Genomic DNA, 21,342 nt, shown 5'->3' on the forward strand with positions numbered 1-21,342 from the left:
AAAAACGACCGCTACATTTAGCGGGATTGGCATAAGGGAAATTGGCAACACTGTGCACGGGAATTTTTTTTTCCCGCATAATTCTCGCACCCCTAACTTTGCATTGACTTTTCCGAAAAAAAAAAGTGCGAGGATTATGCGAGTCAATACGGTAAACCAGACTAAGCCAAGCTTTTGCTTTGCATATCCAAGGTTAGCTGAGCTAAGCCGCAACCATTTTTTCCATCACTTGGTTGACGACATGGATGTGATCCATGGTTGAGTACCCTTTCCTAAACCCAGCCTGCTCTCTGGGTTGATGGGAATCCAGGCTGTTACCTATGTGTCTAACTAACATATGTACACAGCTTGTAAACAACTGAGAGTAGGCTGATGGGTCTGTAATTCTTCTTATGAATTGGAATAATGTTGGCATTTTTCGAGGCTATGGGCACTTTTTGAGTCTTCCAGCATTCTGAAAATAGTACAGCAAGCTTTTCCAGTACAACATCTCCTCCCTCCTTCAAAAGATGTACAGTTTATGCCGTTGTCAACTGCAGCTTTTCCTCTTTTCATGCCTTTGAGAGCCTTTCCAACTTCCTCTTTATAGTTACTAATGGGACATTGCAATTTGAGCTTGTACTCTGAGTAGCTTCCCCTGGTCTAACGTCGCTGGTATACAGCCTGGTGTAGAATCATTCTGCTACATTAATTATCTCGTATGGTTGTGCATAATGTTTCCCTACTCATGTCTGAGTGCGTACATCCCGTGTTTGCCCATGGCTAGCTTTCTCTTAGTTGCTTTCAAGCTTCCCCTATTTGCAACGTTTCCTTGATCACTGCCATGTTATATGCACGAATGTCTTTTGTTTTATTTCAGTTAATCAGTTCGGACAGCTCGGCTAATTCAATCTGATCCACCGTACTTGACACTTCCACGTTCTAACATTTGGCAATTAGTTTCTTCGTTTTCTTAATTAGCTTTCCAGTTTGTTCTCTCCATGTTGCTTTTCCCACAGCTGCTGCTGATTCACTGAATGCTGATGTTAGGTTGTCATTTAGCCTGTCTTCACTGACCTCAAACTGCTCGTTCAAGAGCGAGAATTTGTTTTGAAGAGTTATTTTAAACTCCTGCTATGTGGCTTTAAGTGATTCCATGCAGGGTTTCTTAGTTTTCACGAGTTTCGTTCTTTTTCTTCTGAGGTTTTTTTTTTTCATTTACCAGACTGGAAAATACTGAAAGCAGCTTGAGCAATACATAGGGTAACCTGCTGGGAAAAAATAAAACATACCTGCACAGTTAAGTGTAAAACTGCCACAAGCATTGAGATAATTCTGAACATACTGGAGAAACAGCACGAAGACGGGACTATGAACAAGAAACACAACCACTGTTTGCCTTTTTCACAGTTCTGTTTTCGCGCTGTCTTTTCAGTATGTTCAGCTCATACCAACTAGCCCAACCTAGCACCTTAGTCAGATCTGCAGCCTGCCATGGTAGCAGATCGATCTGCCACATGTGCTCGAGAATGGCTGCTTCTGGTATGCTACTCCACTCTCAGATTGTTGCTTTGCTGCCTTGATGCACATTTTCAAACACATGTCCATTCAATCGTCCGCTTTGTGATACTTACTCACTTCCTATCTGTGCGCCAAGTATGCTCTAAACAGCAACTTCTACACTCATCTCTTTGCTGGCATGCTTGGTGGGAAGGATCGAGCAAACGTTTCATACATTCGACGACACGGCGAAAGCTTAGCTGCCATTCTGTCTGATCCCATTCTCAGTCTGCACTAAAACAGGCTGAGGCACCTGTGCGACAAGTTGAAGAGAAGCACAGCAGCAACTCACTTGCTCGTATCTACGTATGTGATTTCTGATGGTGGTGCAGTCGTAGCAGGCGTAGATGTGGAACTGGCCCCTGCTGCTCGATGGTAGGGCTCCAGAGCCTGCACAACCAGCTCTCGGGAGCCAGCCTCTTCCCTTAACCTATGGGTCAAATAAATATGTGCAAATACTGAAAAAAGTAGACTACAAAACATAACAAGCCAGCACTGTTATGCACTTGCAGGAAACAACACTCCTCAAAATATGAGTCTTTAGGCTGTGCATGGTGAGGACCCAGAGCTAGGGAAAGTTTTGTACGCCTCTGAAAATAAGTAAATTTAAGAATTCCACACAAAACCTGCCTGCCACCCTTCATTGGAAACCCAATGAAGGGTTTCCAAAGCAGCAAAATGAAGCTCATCAAGGAGGACACACACACCTGATTATTCTAGTCACACTGTTATTATGGTGGACAGCATATAGGTCAGCCCAAGGAACATGTGATGCATCTTTCACTTCAGGCAGTAAGGATTTCAGCCACGCGCCGTCTGAAGGTGTTACTAGACGAGTCACGTAAACACGTGGTTGCGATGAGAAGTCCAAGATCACCTGCACAATAATGCGCCATTTGTTTATAAATAGGCCTTAAAAAATTAGTCTCTGCTTTGCTTCCATGTTGACTATGGACTCCAATTACGCACCCAGAAGCTTAATCAGAAGTAGCTTCTCTATCCTAGCGTATAGGTCCCACAACAAATGAACACATCATAGCAAAAAGCTTGTCAAACTACCTACACCTCCAAAAGGGCAAATAGGATTAGTGCAAACACAATATGTACGGCCAGAGGCCATGCCTGCACACTATCTTCGCCACTGGACAGGTCCGACGCGGAGGCGGAAGAGAGGTTGAAGTAGCCGCCACCAGGCTGCAGTAAATCTCTCTCTCTCTCTCTCTCTCTCTCTCTCTCTCTCTCTCTCTCTCTCTCTCTCTCTCTCTCTCTCTCTCTCTCTCTCTCTCTCTCTCTCTCTCTCTCTCTCTCTCTCTCTCTCTCTCTCTCTCTCTCTCTCTCTCTCTCTCTCTCTCTCTCTCTCTCTCCCTCCCTCCCCTTTAAGGGCACTACCCAATCAATGACCCTGGTGGCTCAACACCCTGCCTTAGATCCAAATGCATAGCTCTACACCCTCATAGAACTAAACTAATACCAGAGTCCTTCAATGCTTGTCTGGTCATGAAACTCCTGGCCAAGTTTCGTACGGGGACAAAGGCGACCGCGGGGGCGCCACCGCAGATCGGAGGGCATCAGGCGGCTGCCGCTGCTCTGTAGCCAGACCGGCAGTCAGGAACGCAGTAGCGGCATGCCCGTTCGCACCAAATTTTTTCGCCACTCACAAAATGATAAGTCGATTTGAGCGGCCCACGACAGGTAAAGCGAAAGCGCACTGCTGATAAGGCGGCGAGCGTCTGTTTTATCTTACTTCGTGGTCCGTTCCCTGCCAAACGCGCTCTGACCACGCCCCCGGCTGCCCTCCGATCAACACCAGCGCCGCGGCGCGGCCTCCCGGGGCAGCGTACAAAGCTCTCCCATAGCGTGATGGTGAAGTTTCATGACCAGAAAGGCAGTGATGGACTCTGCTAATACAATCAAGGTAACAAGAGTGGACTGCAGTGCACAATACACTGTTTTTATGACAAATTGCATGAGATTCCACCGATCACTGCAATATTAGATGGCAGAACTCTTCCAGTAAACACATCCGCACTATTTTTACATCTATTGTGCTACCACCTTGAACTTCTTTGTAATCAATTCCTCCCCAAAAACCAAATCTGGACAGCCCAGCATATCCCCGAAATGCCTAAGAAACAAAACTAAAGAGAACTGTCACCCTAGCAGTGACTCACCTCTCTTCCCACATACGAAGCATTGCGTTCCACGACAAGGATGAGTATCTCTGCGCCCTCTGGTGCAAGCTGCCACAGCTCAGTCAGGCTGCTCAACCTGAAATGTATGCAGACACATACTAAACCCACAGAGCACAGAGCACCCAAAGACACAACGACCAAATTTCGTCAACTACCTAACTGTAAAAAAAAGAAAAAGAAAGAAAAATGGACTGTCGATTTTCATGAATCCATCCACTCTAAGGCATTATTTTTTGTTAATGTGATGAAGCCTCATCAGGGTTGTAAACTGGACCATAATGTACAGTTCCAGATTAACTTAAACCACCAGTGGTACTTTAACACCCACAAATTATGCTCGCATGTTTTAATTTCAGACTGCTTAGATTTTGTAGAAATCTATAACCCCCCTTACTCAATGCCCTGTTAGGGCCTGTAAGGAATTTAAAATGCCAAAATGCCGCCAGAAATTCGCGCATTGTTTAAAAGTACATAGTTTTTCACTCATAAGTCCATCCAATCCCATTTTAATTTTCCTCCGACTTACTTAAAACCAAGCTAGATATTGCTTTCTAGATATTTTGATGTTCTTTATGGGCAGTTTGCTCCCAGTGCAAAATTATATTTCAGTTAGTCAAATTCAACACCATAGCTGCTGAATTACATGCAGTGAGTAGGTGCAATGTGTAGGAATACTGCATATAGCCCACATATTAAAGCAAATCTGGACATCATTCTTATGATTTCATTTCAAGAGTCACTCTCTGAAAGCAGGGGAGGCTGATTGAAGTTGAGGCCTCTCAGCATTTCTTTTTCTAGCTGTAACATTAAAACAAAAACGGGGAATGCTTAGGATTTAAGCTGATACAATTATTCCACAGCCCCAATTTTTCCAGTACCAGGTGCATAGCACTGTCTCATGGCTGTTAAGACACTGAAATTTTAAAGGCTTCACAAGCTGACTGCACAGCCAGGTAAGTGAAAAATTGGAAGGGAGAATCATTGTTTTGGCCTGCTTTAGCTCTGAAGATGAAAGGGATGAAAGGGCAGCGGACGTTCGATTTGGTGTTTGTTTCGCGTCCTTTATTAGCACTTAATTTGTTTATTTGATGCGCGCTATTGCCTCACCTTTTACCTGCTAGCATACATGCACCCTGCCGTTAGTAAATTCTGCGGCGTCAACTGTTGTGTGAAAAATCATTTAGTTTGCGAAAATATCACACCAAATATCCACTCGTTTCCAAGGCCCTGCCGGGCCGGTGGTGTCAGCTGAGCCGGCTGCGCTGCTCGCGTACGTCCGCTTGCATGCTCTCGCTGAAGCAACCTTTTGCAGTCACCTCAGGCTATAGGGGAGCAACATTCTGTGTTCTATGCTACTTGTGCACTGTTCCTTTGTTGACCGTATGCAAGAAGAAAGAATGATAATTACCGTCAGGAAGTCAGTATCCGGGCGATAGCCGATAAATCGGCTTGTTTTAGTGGATATTATTTTGTTTAGCCTCTGCAACTACTTCAAGGGCTAGTTTTTTATTATGTTATTTAAACACACCAAAACGCAATTAAATTAGGTACAACCAAGCTACGCTATGGCTTCTAATTGAAAGCACATGAAGGGCGGCGCGGGTCATCTGCTTTTGTACCACCCAGACACGGCGGGCATGAGGGGGCGGTGCATGTTGCCAAAACTCCAAGAGTTACTTGATATAGGAGTTGCGAAACTCCCCATAGGCACCATGCATCAAAAAGAAGCCCTAGGATTGGTCTACTGTTTTGGATTTTCCGTACAGTGGCGCATTCTGCTGGTGATAAAATAAACTATACAACGTGCTTCGCCGCACGATGACCTAGGCGAACAATGGTATTTAGGTGCTTACGTAAATTTGTTGTGCCGAAGGATCCCAATGTGTTTAACCATGCAAGTGTTTATATGCATTCAAAGCCAGAGCAGTAAAAAAATGTGACAATGCGGCCAGTGAGAAGCGCAGTCACTCGCGCACTGTCGTCTGCTGTGCGTCATCTGCGGTCTTCCGGCGGCAAAAACAAGAGTTACAAATTCGCTTCGACGGCTTTACGCAAGTCTGAAAGGATTATTTAGAGCCACTTGATCAGCTACAGGATTAGTTATGGCATACAGCGTGCTGTAGGCAGAGCGACAACTGCGAACTTCGTATTTCAGGTCAGCCCTATGCTGTGCCCGCACAAGCACCGATAGGTCCAGGCAGTTGCGCAGACGCAGAAAAATCACAACATAATAACTGGAGTTAAAAAAGTACAAAAATAAAGAATTATGCATCTTTAAAGTAAAGTTTAATGTTAAATAGTCAGTTAGAATAATTATTGTGTTTTTTGGATAGTGCGTGCAGTGGCCACGGTGGCGTCACCGTACGCACGATCCAAAGTGGGGGGTCCAGGTGTGGCCTGTTTTTTGAGGCGGAGCTTCACAACTGCCTACACCAAAGAGCTCTGAAAACTCCAGCGCAGGAGCCCTATATTAAAATTTTGTTAAATCGAAATTCCAACCTAGCAAGCACAAACAACAAAAATTTACTAGCCAATTGTAAGCACTTATTCATTACAGCCTTGGAAGTAATTTGTTGCCATTTTTGTTTGTGCCCAATTCACAGCGAACATTGGCGTCACACTGGACCCGTAGGAACAGGGCTTGCATGGTGTTTTGTTGCTCGTCGAACCTGTTTACCATTATATACACGTAAACAACTGAACCACGTGTGCCAGCTACAGACTGGTGAAGAACCAGCGGCTTACATTGCTTCCGCTAATATCTTTCCCACACTGCTCGAGCACCTTACTCAAAGACAGGGGTAAAAAAAGAAACATTCCAAACGGCAGGCATTTTTGATGCCGGAAGAACACAGCCTGTTGCACAGTACTCCGATAGCTGTTCCTCAATGCTTTGTTACCTGCTATGTAGTTACCTGCAAAATCTAACATACTGCAAAGACGACACAACTGCACAATAATACTATGCGTGCAATCTTTGCCCGATTCGAAGTCATAAAACTCCAGCACACAACGAGTGCCCCTATTCTGCTCCGATGCAGAAAAATGGCAATTAAGTAGTGCTGTGCAGTGTGCTTCCTTCCTCCTGGTGAAATGATGTGAAGTGCAGTTTCCTTGCGGTAGCACTGGAGTGCACGTTCACTTCACTTCCTCCTCCTTATCTTCTTTCTGTTTTTTTTTCTTCTTAGAATTGTGGTCTCGAGTTACGAAATTCGGCCCTAGTATGAGTGCTCTAAAACCACAGATAAAAGGCCAAGGAAAGAAGCAATGTGATAGAGTGATGTAGAGATATGAAAGGAGTGATGGAAAACACAGATAGCTTGCATGCAGAAACAAAAGTAACAAATGGAGAAAGCAGACTGCATGCACTGGCAAGCAGACCAGCACCTTCAACAAGTGCCTGTGTTGTCTGTGGTCTCTCCAATGCCCATGGGCTTTCGGACAAGTCTGGCAGCACTGCATCAAGAGGCCCCAGTCACTCGCACTGCTATAATTTTGCCTCAAACACTGCACTGTGAATGGGAAATTGCTCCTCCTCATTACTGTGTTCTAATTATACTGCTACAAACTTAGTTATATTCAAATTACTAGTACATAAAATTTGCTTCATTACACCAAAGCCAAGTAAACATGGGATTAAATGGTCATTAAGTTATGTAAATCTTGTCACTTCGCTGTACCAGGGTTTTTATTATACTGAAGTTTGCTACAGCAAGGTTTAACTGTATCTAACCTTTTCCATAAGTTAATTCTGGCCAAGCTTTGTGCTAATAGTAATTTAATTAAATAAGTGAAAGAAACCCGGTGTGGTGCAGTCAGATATCCCATTTTTATCTCTGTGGACTTGTAAAACCACAGTGCGACATGCCGCAGAACATAAACCTAAAAACAACACATGCCCTTTCTATGTCTCCCTGCCCCATTATAAGATACTAACTCCTGAAGAGGCTTCAGAAGAGGCCAGGAAGCAGGCCGGTCCCCATGGTATGCGTCTGTTCTGTCCACAAAGTCAACAGCCTGTTGACGCAGCAGGGCCGGGTTATGGTGTGCTTCCCCTTCGACACCGCGGTCTTGATGGGTGGACCGCGCTCGAAAGAACTGCAATGTGGGTCAGAAAGAGAGCAAGATTAAGTTAAACTAAATTAAAGCCGTTCCACTCAATGTGAAAGCTGTCGGAAGTGCAGAGCAGTGATTCACCATAATTAGCTGCAGTGCCATTATCCATTCACTGCTGCCACCCACAGCATGTCAAATTTCCTGTCTTAACTGTGCTTGCGCTCCCTGCCTAAAACCATGCCAGCGGGCCCTTCTGTTCTTGTGCTTTTCTCCCCGCACGTGCCGGCGTTGCACTGCCACGTTTTGCGTTTGCTATCGTAAAAACCAACCTAACGGGCGTCCTTAACGAAAGGAACGCCGGCGCTGCCGGTTAATTACATATATTTTTCCTCAAATGTACCTATAGTTTTTTCTTTACACTAAACAACAGGAAGATGTATGACAAGTGCCAGCCTTTCACGAGTTTCGAACGCTTATGGCTATATAAACCGCTTGGCTTTTGAAGCCTCTGGGGTACGCCGTGAACAACAGCGTTACCCCGGGACGCCACCTAGGTGCTCTATATACTTGGGTCGTGCGAGCGAGCTAGGACGACAAGGCGAGCGCCTAAAGTGATCTGCACTTAAAAATTGGAAGTAACAATACAGAAATCCTCCCAGCCATGTATTTCACCTTTTGTAAAAAGTACATGCACTCATCTTCCTTAATTCTCAAGTACCCACTGAAAAAGGCCCTGACGTAAATTAGTCGGTCTTAATTTCGGCAACATTGTGCAGTCTAACCCATGTAATCCACCGTTTTACAATTAATTGGTAGCCTAGAGACGTAGTTAGTCTGCAATGGGAGCAGAGAAGAAAACACCTCGCGCCATTTGCGGCTGGCACGCCATCTACCGTAATGATTTCCCACTGGTTTGCGATGCATTCTTGCATCATCCTTGATTTTCACTGACTTCATGGTTCATCTATAGACTTTCGTTCGCTCACACACAGGTTGCGCAGGTTAAACACACCAGCTATCCACTGAGTGTCCCGGGGACTTCCCAGCATGTCGGTCAGGGAGGATGGTTTGAGGAGAACAGAACTTGCAAATGCACTTTCCCCCTTACAATGCATGCGAATAAACCGAAAAAACTCAGCCCATAGCCTGTGCATTCTAGACTTTAATCTGGTCAGGTAAATAGACAATGTTTACAACTCACATGAACCTTTAAAGGGGCCATGCAGACAAAATACAAGTTGGTTTTATTCGAAAGATTTCGCGTTCTATAGTGCCCCCAGCGCTAGTCCAGCAGCAAACGGTGCCACATTCACTGAGAAATTATCAATTTAGGTTAAACTTTTGATTTTTCCACCAAATCGTGTGTTTTTGTGATGAAGTCACACGGTTGGGTATTAAACGACTTTTAGTGCGTCATTAGGCTCTGCAGCCTTGCTTAACATCAGTCCTCTCAGATAGCGCTACCATACGGAGCCGCAGACCTTTGTCCACCGAACTTTATTTTTGACCGTATTGGCACCTGGCTTGTTTTTGTTACGGTAGAAAGTAATCATTTCGTGAAAGATGGGGTATACTCAACAAACGGAGTCACGTAAGACAACGCCGTTAACACCAATCAATAAAAACGTAAACAGTTCCAGGAATTCTAATGTCAGTTCTGGAACGGAAACTCCGCATACAGGCCAAAGCAAGGACATAATGGCGTGGTGGTATCCCGCCCGCTTTGTTGTGTTACGGTGGCATGGTGTCCATGCGTGTGTAGGAGCTTTAGAACCTAGCAGTCGATTCAAGCAGTGTGCAGCATGCTTGAATTGGCTGTCCACGCCAGCTTTGGCGGAGCATTTGGCTGCAAGATATTCCTCGATGCGCCAAACTGCTCATAAGCAGCAATACGGCATGGGAAATTTGTTTTGTGTATTTGTGTATTACAACAGTTAACTGAAGGAATGAACTTGCACTTATGGCTCGACAATGTAGCTTGGCGCATTGAGCGTCATCTGTGGTTTGCACTTAATATGTGCGCAAATCTTAACCTTGGCCTGCCTCATAGAGTTTGTCTCCCCTCTCAAGATTCCCCACCTGAAAAGTCCTTGCGGTTATTTGGGACTAGAGCCATGTCATGTATGTCGCACCGGCCGCCACTGGCTGCGAGCTCTACTGGCTCTGCTACCACCGCATTCCACTGACGAGCACTTTGCCTGGTCCCTGGGTGCCTGGCCCCATAACTGGTTTTAATGCGAAGCTCGTTTCTCCATGTACAAACAAAGAAATGCCCCATAGCGTGCCGCTATGCTTCAAGCTCAGCCAAGGTGAAGCCGGCGCAACAGGCGGCTTCACCTTACAAGAGGTGGGGAAAAAGGTAAGGATGCGTGCCATCAGGAAATGTGTGCATTCACTGCACACTCTTGGATTGAAAACTGAGCTATCGCTCGACATACTTCGGCTTTGCTCCGCACTCTGCTTGTTCAGTGCGCAGCTCACTTAGCATTTTTGCGCCAGCGGCACCCAGGAGAATCTGCATGTTGTGTGTGGTGCAACTGTAGATGCAATAGTTGCTGCTACAAAAGCGGCTGTCTGGCAGCTGATTCGCCAGAACTGAACTATCGCTCAACAATCTTGGTTTTGTTTAACCGCATTCAACCACTGCAAAATTTATGGCTTCGACTCTATGTATGTATCGAGTCCAAAGTGCAAAACTCTTTCTCAGGGATTCCCACCGTAAACGCTCGAGAGAAATAAAATTTGCTCAAACTTTTCGCCAAAATTCTGCATCACCTCAATGTCATGTGCCGAAAAGCTTCCCTGGTCATCCGCCTACACACAGTGGAATGGCTCAATTTTTTAGGAGTACGGAATCCCTTCCATTGGCACCCAATTTTGCAGCAGAGTGAGAAGAAAACAGGCTTCGGCCGTACGTCCCCGGTGCAGCGCGGTAAAGCCTGTCACCACTAGGGACTGAAACTGCAGCACGGAGTAAGATAACCGGTGCTTTCACCGGTCGATTCAGGCACTCGAAGTCCATCCAATACATCCGGTGCCCAACTCATTCAAACTGGTTGTAAAGAATATTTTTCGTTCGTCTTTGGCTGGCCATTTCCCGTTTTCAACAAGGCATAATCTCACGTGTCTGAGTTAATCTCACGTGTCTGAGTTCATTCTGTTGGCGCTTTCGAACTTCGAAAAACTTTGTCGAAGCTTTCGAATGATGATAACTGATTTGAAGCTGAATTGAATATCCTATTATTCGCTTCGATTTTCAGAAGTTTCAAATATTCGCACACTTCCTTGTAAGCTTTTCTATTGCTCATGCTAGTTAACAACAAAGCAAAAATGTAAAACATGAGTATCTCAAATAAACAACAATCACAATGAAAAAAATATATCTAGAAGCGGTGATAAAGGCAATCGGCAATTCCACATTTTTTACATTGGCATATGTGCGCCATGTGTGAAATGGTCTTCTTTCTGAAAGATTTGCACAGCATTAAATCCAGCTGTCTTTGGGAAGCAGCTCAACAGGAAGGATATTTTGTAACTAGCGTGACAGTTACCCAGAGAAATTATGTTCATGAGAACCCATATGCATAAAAATTTTCTTTGGAGGTCATTACTAAATTGGTGTGAGTAGAATCAGGCATGAATTACAATTTTAAAGGCATAGCAAAGCCCTACAAGCTTTGTGCACAAAACTGGAGGGAAAAAAAGCCTGCATTGTGGAGCAAAGCCTGCACAAGAAAAGAATGTGTCTGCGCGCAACTTACAGAGCCCCTGAACACTTGATGGGACAATGGCATCATAAGCCATAAACCTAAGTGCATCTGCTACTACATACCCAAGCGCAAAAGAAAAAATTAGGCCGCTCTCACCATGCTACAGACACTTCCATTGTTTCCATGAAGAAAAGACATTGTTCCCTATGTTCTAGCCTCCACACCCACACCAAGAAGGTGCCACTTGAAAAACAATTTCATGCCAACTAATACACAGCCGGCAGAAAATTGTTTTTTTTGCAACAAATAGAATGGTCAATTAAATCACTTAAAGAAAGCCAGCAAGCCAATTATAAATATTTAAATTTCATTTCGAAGATTCCTTAGAATTTTTCAAATATCTCTTCTAGTAAAACCTGCATGTTGTGAGGTCATTTTAAGCCTTAAAAAAAAAGACTATTAGTTCAAAGACAAAGCTTTTTCAACTAATGTTACAACTAATAAGCGAATAATAGGACACGAAAAAAAAAAAAACATTGCCCGATGCACTGACCAGCAGCCACACCGTCTGGTCGTATGTAATATTATCTACTCATGCAAATTTGAAGTGTAAAAACACGACAAAAATATGCGACAAAAGCATCAATGTGACAGACAGTCCTTTTCCTAGCAGTGAAATGAAGGGCATGCTGGGACACCGGACGCTGCTGTTCGTGATCAGGAAAGCCCCAAATATTTCCTGTGTCACAACTATTAAAAAAAAAAAGCTGAGAATGTAACTGTGCACTTTGACTAGGTACGTTCATCTAACGCCTCCAGCATGAGAATGGAGTAGACACACCGCAAACCTTTCACAACCCCAGTACTGCACTCCTGGACAGGCGATACTGTGAGAATGTGGCTGCATACCTTAACGCTCTGTGTCAGGATCTCCTGCACCATCATACCCCACATATTGAGCAGTGCCAGTTAAGCCTAAAAAATATGAACGGCATAACACAGCCCTATAGCCACGATTCCAGTGAAGAAGACAAGGTTTCCTTAATCTTAAATGTAGATCCTTCTTTCCCACCCTCCTTCTCTCTCTCTCTCACACACACACACGTATTCACACACGGGGCAGCACTCTAGACACAGCTTGGGAAGCCACTGAGAAGAGCATAAAGTACCAGTGCAGGCTAGGGAAACGAGCAGACCACTGACTTTTGGTACCCACTATGCTGGAAAAGTGTGTTGTTGCAATTTGAACACCTTTCACTGAATGGCAGCACCCTACGGCTCACTTTGGCATTCTTAATCACAACTAGTGACATGCACTTATATGTCTCCCCCGCCCCCCCCCCCCCCCCCCTCCGTCCTAAAATGGGAGGGAAATTGGATAAAGGAATTTTTGCTAGGCAAACAAGGCATCACTTGTCCCAAATGAAATACAAAAGAGCTATTACGAAAAATCTGATGTTTAGTTTGAACAACAGAGACCTTTAGTTCCCCATCAGGGGCGGTATTCTCGAGTTTTGTCCCTTTGAAAAGTGTCCCTTTTGGCGAGCCCTGATTGGCTAAAAGCAAACTACCGGAAGTGACGTAACGCAAGCGCGGCAAACCTACTGTCAACGCCCATTGCTTAACCGGAAGTACGTCACGACGAAAGGGACTCAAAAGGGACGTTTTCAAAAGGGACAGTTACGAGAATACCGCCCCAGGAGTGCTAACAAGTGAGGACAATTTTCAAAAGCCAGAGTGCTTAAGGACAATATTTAAAAAACATAGCTCCTCTCTCATTACACTGACTCTTATCTGGTTAGCTATAAACTTGTGTTATTTATGGGGAGGAAGAAATGCCGTGAAAAAAATTTTTAGTTGTGCCCACTTTTTTTTTTTTTTTTGCAAGCAAGCAAGCTTTAAAGCGCCTCTACACAATTTGCTTGTTCTGCTCCCTCCTAATACTCACACAATTCCTCTGTTAAACAAAGAACAGGGCCTCAGGTAAAAAAACTGGCTCCAAAAATTTATCGCTTATTAAAGGAGCCATGAAGAGAAAACACAAGTTTGGTTCATTCAAAAGATTGTCTCGTTAGAATCATACTGACACCACTTTTAACGTAAACTTCGCTCAAATAAGCTACATAATTAGGAAAAACGGGAATGGTCATGCGACCCACCAGCTCATTTCCTGCAACAGAACCTATGATGTCACATGAGCTAAGCTCTGCGATTGGCGAAGGCTGGCAGAAGCAGACGAAAATTAGGTAGAGCTAACAAACTAGACGAACGAGCGATTTGCGCTTAAATTTAGGGCACATTCTTTACAAAGCAATAAGAATGATGGGACAAACAGTGGAAGTTACGAAAGCACATGTAAACATAGAAGTACTGATGCGTACTGCTGTTCGTACTGCGCACAGCATGCTTCGTTTAGCTGCACAGCACTACGGGGTTTGGGGTTGTCTCAGACGACACTGGCCGGTTGACGCAAGCAACGGTGTCTTACGTGACCACATTTGTCGAGCGAGCACTGTTTCAGGGAACGAATATTTTCTCCCAGAACAAAAACAAGCCAGGTTTAAATACGGGCAAAAACAAACCAAACGCTTGCCACGGTATGGTGGCGCCATCTAGGTTACGGAACGTAAAGAAACACGGGAACAAACCACCACCGCTGTACAGGGTGGAGACAACCTTTGAACGGTCCCGTGCCGCCGCAATTGGGCCAACGTTCTCAACGCGTTGTTCTTTTCGTTTCCCACGAGACCTAGCAATACGAAACAGACAATATGATTCAAACTGCTTCAGTAAACCGCGTTGAGGCGATAATTTTAGCGCGGTTTTCACACAATGTCATGCTTCGGCGGCGAGCGAGCGACCCAAAATGGCGGCGCCAGCGTATACGTGTCTCTACCCTGTACGGCGGATGCGTGAATGAAGGTACTCTAGGCTGCAGAGCGGTCGGTTCCTGTGATGTCATTTGGGACCACGAAAACGCACGATTGAGCGGGAAAATCAAAATTTTAACCTAAATTGTTTAATTTCTCAGTGAATAAAGCGCCGTTTGTATCCGGACAAGCGCTGGGAGCACTATAAAACACGAAATCTTTCGAATAAAACCAACTTGCATTTTCTCTTCATGGCTCCTTTAAGAAGACAACTTTGCTGTAAACTGTGCATAAATTGGGGAAGTATTGGATGAGCCGTGGATTATGAAAGCTTTTTAGACCTTGCGAGTGATCTTCGGACAATTTAAAAGGCCTCCGTAATTTCTAAACAAGTTTTTTGGAAGCCTATTGTACAAATATAAAACTTGTGCAAGGCTACTCACTTTTATGGTGGGATATGAGTTGATGCCGTACGCACGACAGGCTTTCATGTTCTCAACACAGTCGATGACTGCCAAGCTGACAACAGATTTCCAACCTGGTAGAGACATGCAACAGGTAATTATGCAAGCAAAGGCACCACTACAGGCAAACAGAACACTTTTTACGAAAGCTTGCAAAACTGCATGGTAACGATAACACCGGTCAGCATCAAGATACGTAAATGGCACTGCTCTTCTGTATTGTTTACAAATAGTTTCGAGCAGCCCATAGCACCTAAAGATTATGGGGACGCTGTTTATGGGAAACTGGGGCGAGGGATCTGGAAGATTTTTACAGAAAAACTGCATAGGGATCCAATCTTATGGTGAAAGCAAATTTGAAAGCAAAAGCAGCAATGCCCAATGATGAAAATTAGGATGTAACGTACACATTTTGGATTGCGCATCCATAAACATAACCAACATGGCCCTGTCCATAGCCTCGAAAGTATATCCTCTACATCACGTGGCCCCATGAAGCAGTGCAGAAAAGAGGCCTTTCAAGGCCACTAAGGAGATGCAGTAAGGCAATGGACTTAAAATGTATCCCTTATGTGTGATTGATTGATTGATTGTAGGGTTTAACGCGCCGACGCAACGCAGGCGATGAGGCGCGCCGTAGTGGAGGGCTCCGGATTAATTTTGACAACCTGGGGATCTTTAACGTGCGCCGAAATCTCGTACACACGGGCGTTTTTGCTTTTCGCCTATCCCTTATGTGTGAGGGGTTGATGAAAACGTATACTGGCGGACATGGCATTACACAACAATTACAGCATTACAATCAGAAGTGCCATCAGGGTGACCGGAAGTGACATCAATGCCAATCATCACAAGCAATGTATGAGCAGTGAAGCAATGCAGCAGTGTGCAGAAATACTGGATATCCTGTGACTGAAGTGATCCCAGTATCAGCACAGATGTTCTCTCACAAATCTTCCGGTTTACCTTATCAACTATTCAATCAAACACCATCCAGTTTCGCTGGCAATTCATGCCTTGATCCCAAGAGTGCCTACCAATTATTTATTGTCTCTCAACAAGTACGGTGTTCTTTCCAAGCATATTTATCAGTTTCAAGCACCTTTTCCTGCCTTGATGGTTTGTATATAAAAACAGACTACAGTAGAATCTCCATGATACAAATTTCTCAATGTGTAAATAACTGGGGTGCAATTACGTTTCCTTACCTGCCGCGATGGCCTAGTGGCTAAGGCGCTGTGCTGCTGAGCACGAGGACACTGGTTTGATTCGGCCCGCGGCGGCAGCTTTTCTGATGGAAGCGAAAAGCAAAAATGCCCATGTGTGTGAGATTTCGGCACACGTTAAAGATCCCCAGGTGGTCAAAATTAATCTGGAGTCTTCCACTATGGTGTGCCCCATCACCTGCATTGCGTCGGCGCATTAAACCCTACAATCAATCAATCAAATCAATCAATTGTGTTTCCTTGCTTGACGCCCTTTCTGATAGAGAACTTTCTAGTCTTCCTATGAAGGAAAATCATCCTGTGCACCCTTCATGGATCCTGCTAACAATAGAAAAATAATTACTTGCAGTTGCTATTTGATGATAGAGTCAGGAGCCTCGGCCATTCCCCTTCCCCTCAACGAACCAGGAAGTTTCATGGGAAGGGGTGGAGGGCATGTCCCTCCCCCCCCCTTCAGCCTGCATACACCCCTGCCACATTGTCCTCAAAGCAAGCTTCAAATTATGTTTGATTGGCAATGCAGGCGATGAGGCGCACCGTAGTGGAGGGCTCCGAATTAATTTTGACCACCTGGGGATCTTTAACGTGCGCCGAAATCTCGTACACACGGGGGTTTTTGCTTTTCACCTCCACCAGAAAAGCCGCCGCCGCAGCCGGGAATCGAACCCCGCGACCTCGTGCTCAGCAGCGCAACGCCTTCGCCACTGCGCTTCAAATTAGGTTAACCAAGACAATTTATTTAATATATTATTTAACTTAGTTGTCTAGTTTAATGATAGTAAGGAGCCTTGTCCATTCCCTTCCTCAATTAAGCAGGAAATTTCAAGAGAAGGGGTGGAGGGCATGCCCTCCCCCTCTTCAGCCTGCATACACCCCTGCCACATGGTCTTCAAATTATGTCAAGACAATTCACTTAATATAATATTTAACTTAATTGTCTAATACAATCATTAGAGGCCAGACTTTTACGCATTAAAAAAGTGAGTTTTAGGCACCAAAAATAGGCAGGCCAAACTATGTTTCAGGCCTCCAACGTCGCAAATAGGCACAATAAATTTTTATACAAATGCAAATCATTTCAAACAAAGACGTGCCCGAACTGTATCTATGACAGGAAAACCAAAAATGTTATTGTTTGTGACGACATAAAGGTGCCAACAGTTGGACATAGCCATTCAATTGTCCCATAAAACTGCTGGACTAATGGCTATCCATTGGCTTAATTCAAAGAGTGCGCTGCTCAAATACATGTTCGATGGCCACTGTAACTTGCTCGAGCATTGCATACAGTGAAACAGGCATGAAAAAAAAAAAATACGAAGTACTGGAAATACTGATTAAAGCAAGCGCTAATTTATGCCTGTCTGATGCAATTCAATTATGACGCAACAAAAACCAACACAATAATAAATGCAGGAGAGACGGTGATTTATCAAGAAATTAACATGCTCTTACATGAGTGCTGTTAGGTATAACTCTAATGACATTATCTGAATTCCTCAGGCAAACGTCCAACTCTGCAAAAAAAGTTTAGCAGCCGAACAAATTTTTGATGGAAAAGCGTGTTTTAGAGCCCGTCGTGTGAATTTTAAGGCTTAAGAAAACGCAGCTGTGCCGTGAGGTTTGGACGTTGGCTGTTCAATATAGAATGATCTGCTAACAAAGGCGTGGCCGTTGCGTTTAAAATAGAGTTGGATTTGAGTATGCTTCCAGAAATGAGGATGCGACTGCACGTTTGACGAAATCTGTTTGGTGAGCACGCGGAACGTAGTGTAATAATCACTGGGAAAATTGTAGAAGCAATAGCAAATTAGCACCATCTCTACATTTTTTATTCAAAATTGTGCCTCTTGTCACAGGAAATGAGCATCCCATTCCACTGCTAATAGTGGTTGCTTTCCAACAGTTGGTTGAACTAGATGACTAGGTTGAACCTCATAGAGTTCCGAACAGCCAGTATACTTCCTGGTAACATGAATAATGATTTCAAACTGCACTCGAAAGCTAGACTTGAGGCTAAATAGTGTTCATATAGATGCCAATTCCGAAAACAGGAATTTATAGGCATTTATATAGGCACTATAAAACACCATAAAGACCCTTCTTAACCTCTAATTCATGCTCATACAGTTGAGCCCGCTTATAAAGAAGACATTGGGAAACTGAAATCAGTTTGTTATATCCGTATTTCGCTATATCTGGACACAAAATCTACGTATACTAATGGTAACGGGAAACGAAGGTTTGTTCGTTATAGCTGCTATTTCGTTAAAACCGAGTTCGCTGTAAGTGGGATATACTTTATATCAAAACGGGCAATAGGAGCGCAGGGAACAAAATAGGCATTTGCCTGAAATCCGTTCCCTAATAATCATCTAGTGGCAGCAAACTATTGCTGCATTGTCAGTGCTAGTTTTTTATTCATGTTTGTTGGAAATGTGCAGCACGAATGCTTTCTCAGTTAATAATTCTACATGCATTTCGTCTACACTCGGTTGGGCCTGAAAAAGGCCTGTGATATAAATAAACTATGGGCGGTAAGGTGGTAAAGGGTTAGGTGAGATTGAGGTGAGGTCTATGGTTTTTAATGCATGCTGAGGCCAGTTTGCCAACCCAAATCTCAACCTCAGTGGTGATGATTTAAGTTTAAACTCGGGCTGAAGCTGATGAGGACATTTGCCCACCCATGGTGGTATGTGTTTACATTCGTTGTGGATGCGCAAGGTGCTACTCTCCTTGATGTTGAACTGATACATGTATCTGCCGAAACCATCAGGACTACCACCACCGAACCTGATAAGTGAAGAACCCCTTTATTTTATTTTTATACTGTGCTCAATACTTGAAGTTTACTTATCGGTTTGAATATCCATTGGCCAGTTTTATCTTGAAGGTAATTTTTGCAGAGGAAACACTGGCGGAGTCACAATGTTGTCACAGCAACAGTGCAGCTGCGCTGTATTTTCGCATCGTTAGTTTGAATGTCTGTCAACCAATTTTTTGTAGATGGCAGTTTTTCAGGGAAACAGGCCAAGTTTAATATGGGGAAATATCATGTGTCACTCAAAAATGAAAGGCCCTTTTTTGTAGTTTTCAACCCCGAATGTGTGAGGGACCCCTTGCATGCAGGTGAAAGCATCGGGGGACCACAAAATCAATCAATCAGCAATATGAGTTAAAAGCTATTTCTTCGCATGCCTGAAACACCCTCATGCCCTTTCATTTATGCACAGCTGGCCAGCTTTCACCTCAAGCTGACAGGTTGCAGCTGTATAGCAATCACATTCTATTTTTACTGCACTTTATTAATACAACTCTCTTCATTCAATGTGTATTCCTGCGGCACAATTTACTTCCAGGTCAAAATATCACTTTCGCTGCTATTGAGCTCTGCATTCCTAATGTGAAATGTTCTTGGGCTAGCCGTCGTTTTTGTGGTCACGGAATAGGAAGCCCTAAAAAGTGAATTCCTGGAGGGGAGGCTAGCAGGTGAGGAGGAGGACTCGCCAGTGATTGGTTGACAGGTGAGAGAGAGGAGGTGAACCCATGGAGAAGAGAGAGAGAGAGGGGGGGGGGAGAGAGAGAGAGAGAGAGAGAGAGAGAGAGAGAGAGAGAGAGAGAGAGAGAGAGAGAGAGAGAGAGAGAGAGAGAGAGAGAGAGAGAGAGAGAGCAAATGAAGCAAATGACTGGCAATATCCCTGCTTGGCTAGCAAGGGTCCATGCCAGCCGTAGTCAGAAACCAATAGGGTGTTCCCCCTCTTATTATTTATTCAAGATACCTTACAGGCCCGTGGTAGCGCATAGAGTAAGGGGGAGCACACAACTGCAAACTGACAAAGAAAAAAATAGCAAAAACAGAAATAGAAAAAGTACCACAATGCAAAAAATACTACAGAAGGAAGCAAAATGCAGTAAACACAATGGAAAAACGACAAACATGCACAAGTCCATGAACGTCAAATAAAATAACAAAACCCGGTATTACAACTGTGGTAAGTGTGCGAGTATATAATCAAGAGTAAACAAAGCCATAAAAGACACACTAAGCCCGCATGTGCAGTTTAAAGATACCACATATCACCAAATGCCAGAAACACATTAGAAATAACAAGTGCATACGAAGGGAAGTTGAGCGAAAGATTAAACCGAATAATAGACACAAGGCGTCAAAAAAGTTTCGTGAGATGTAACAGATGCGATGTCGTCAAGGTGGCCACTCCAGAGGCGTATGGCACGTGGGAGGGCCAACTTATGAAAAAGGCACAAGAGTGACAAAGAGAAACGTGTGTGCAGGTTTTCCATCCTTCCAACCTCGCACAGCAGTAAACAGTTTACACCTATAAACAGCCAGGAGAGCATACAAAGCAGCCACTACATTAAGCGTCAATACTACCTGGACAACGATGCCAAAAAATCCTAACCCTTCAAAGAATGAAGCTGAACTAGCAAAATGAAGCAGCAATTAAAGAAACATGATTACAACCTGCATCAATCCAAACTCCAACACTCCATTATAGAAAAATTTCAGCCAAAAAAAAAAAAATTTCCTTGCCATGAAGTGATTATTACAATGGAAGTGCCATGTTTCCACATATTTAGGGCCTGCTTGGAAAAACCTAGGAGTAGATAACAATTTTGCTGGCAATAATTCTAAAAATGTTCACGCAGGCATCACCAGAGTTTTGTGTAAAGCAGTAAGATTCTCCAGTGGAAAACGTGGCAACTAAAATGAAAACGTAAGAAGTAGCAAACGCAAGCAGTAGTCCACTAGCCAAGAGAGAGATAACTAGGCCGACGCTCGGGCAATGTGAAAGTAGCTTTGCATGTGATATGGAGTGCCTACATGTATTGCACGGGAGAGAGAGATTGCGGAAGGGGCCAGACTCTCCTCTGCACTTCCTAGGGCTCCGAAATCATGGTGGGTAGTAGCCCTACAGACGCTACTGCACCTAAACCACAGAATTATTGAGGGACGATACACGAGTAGCTATTCTAGTGCGCAAAAGTGACTATACCATAATGAAATTGTTCTTTCAGTATCTACATGTTTGTCTGCTCTTGTTTTCTCCATCCACATCAATTTGGCTCAATTTTTTTCCCGGTGTTGTACTGCTTATGCAGACTGTTGAGCAAATACCATGGTCTATTTTGCTCCAGACACAGTGTATGGCACTTTTGTCACAAAGCAATAACTTCGATGGCCACTGTGCTTATCATCATCGACTTTTCCAATGGTGAATGGCTACTGGAAATTTCAATGACGAGCAATTCAATGGTCACAAAAT

The 21,342-nt window shown here is 44.1% G+C and overlaps 1 protein-coding gene across 1 annotated transcript in view; it reads right to left on the reverse strand.

Moving 5' to 3' along the window:
* Positions 1-21,342, reverse strand: part of LOC144148232 (sulfhydryl oxidase 2-like) — a 73,470-nt gene that overhangs the window by 51,033 nt on the left and 1,095 nt on the right. The window contains exons 2-6 of the mRNA XM_077679807.1: positions 14,811-14,905; positions 7,669-7,829; positions 3,711-3,807; positions 2,247-2,416; positions 1,832-1,969 (exon numbers count right to left, since the gene is read on the reverse strand). Of these exons, the coding sequence (XP_077535933.1) occupies positions 1,832-1,969; positions 2,247-2,416; positions 3,711-3,807; positions 7,669-7,829; positions 14,811-14,905 (661 nt within the window). The remainder of the gene's footprint in view (positions 1-1,831; positions 1,970-2,246; positions 2,417-3,710; positions 3,808-7,668; positions 7,830-14,810; positions 14,906-21,342) is intronic.

This window comes from Haemaphysalis longicornis, unplaced genomic scaffold (genome assembly GCF_048455015.1).
Source record: "Haemaphysalis longicornis isolate Haplotype H1 unplaced genomic scaffold, Haemaphysalis longicornis Haplotype H1 scaffold_1, whole genome shotgun sequence".
In the NCBI taxonomy this organism is placed as follows: Eukaryota; Metazoa; Arthropoda; class Arachnida; order Ixodida; family Ixodidae; genus Haemaphysalis; species Haemaphysalis longicornis.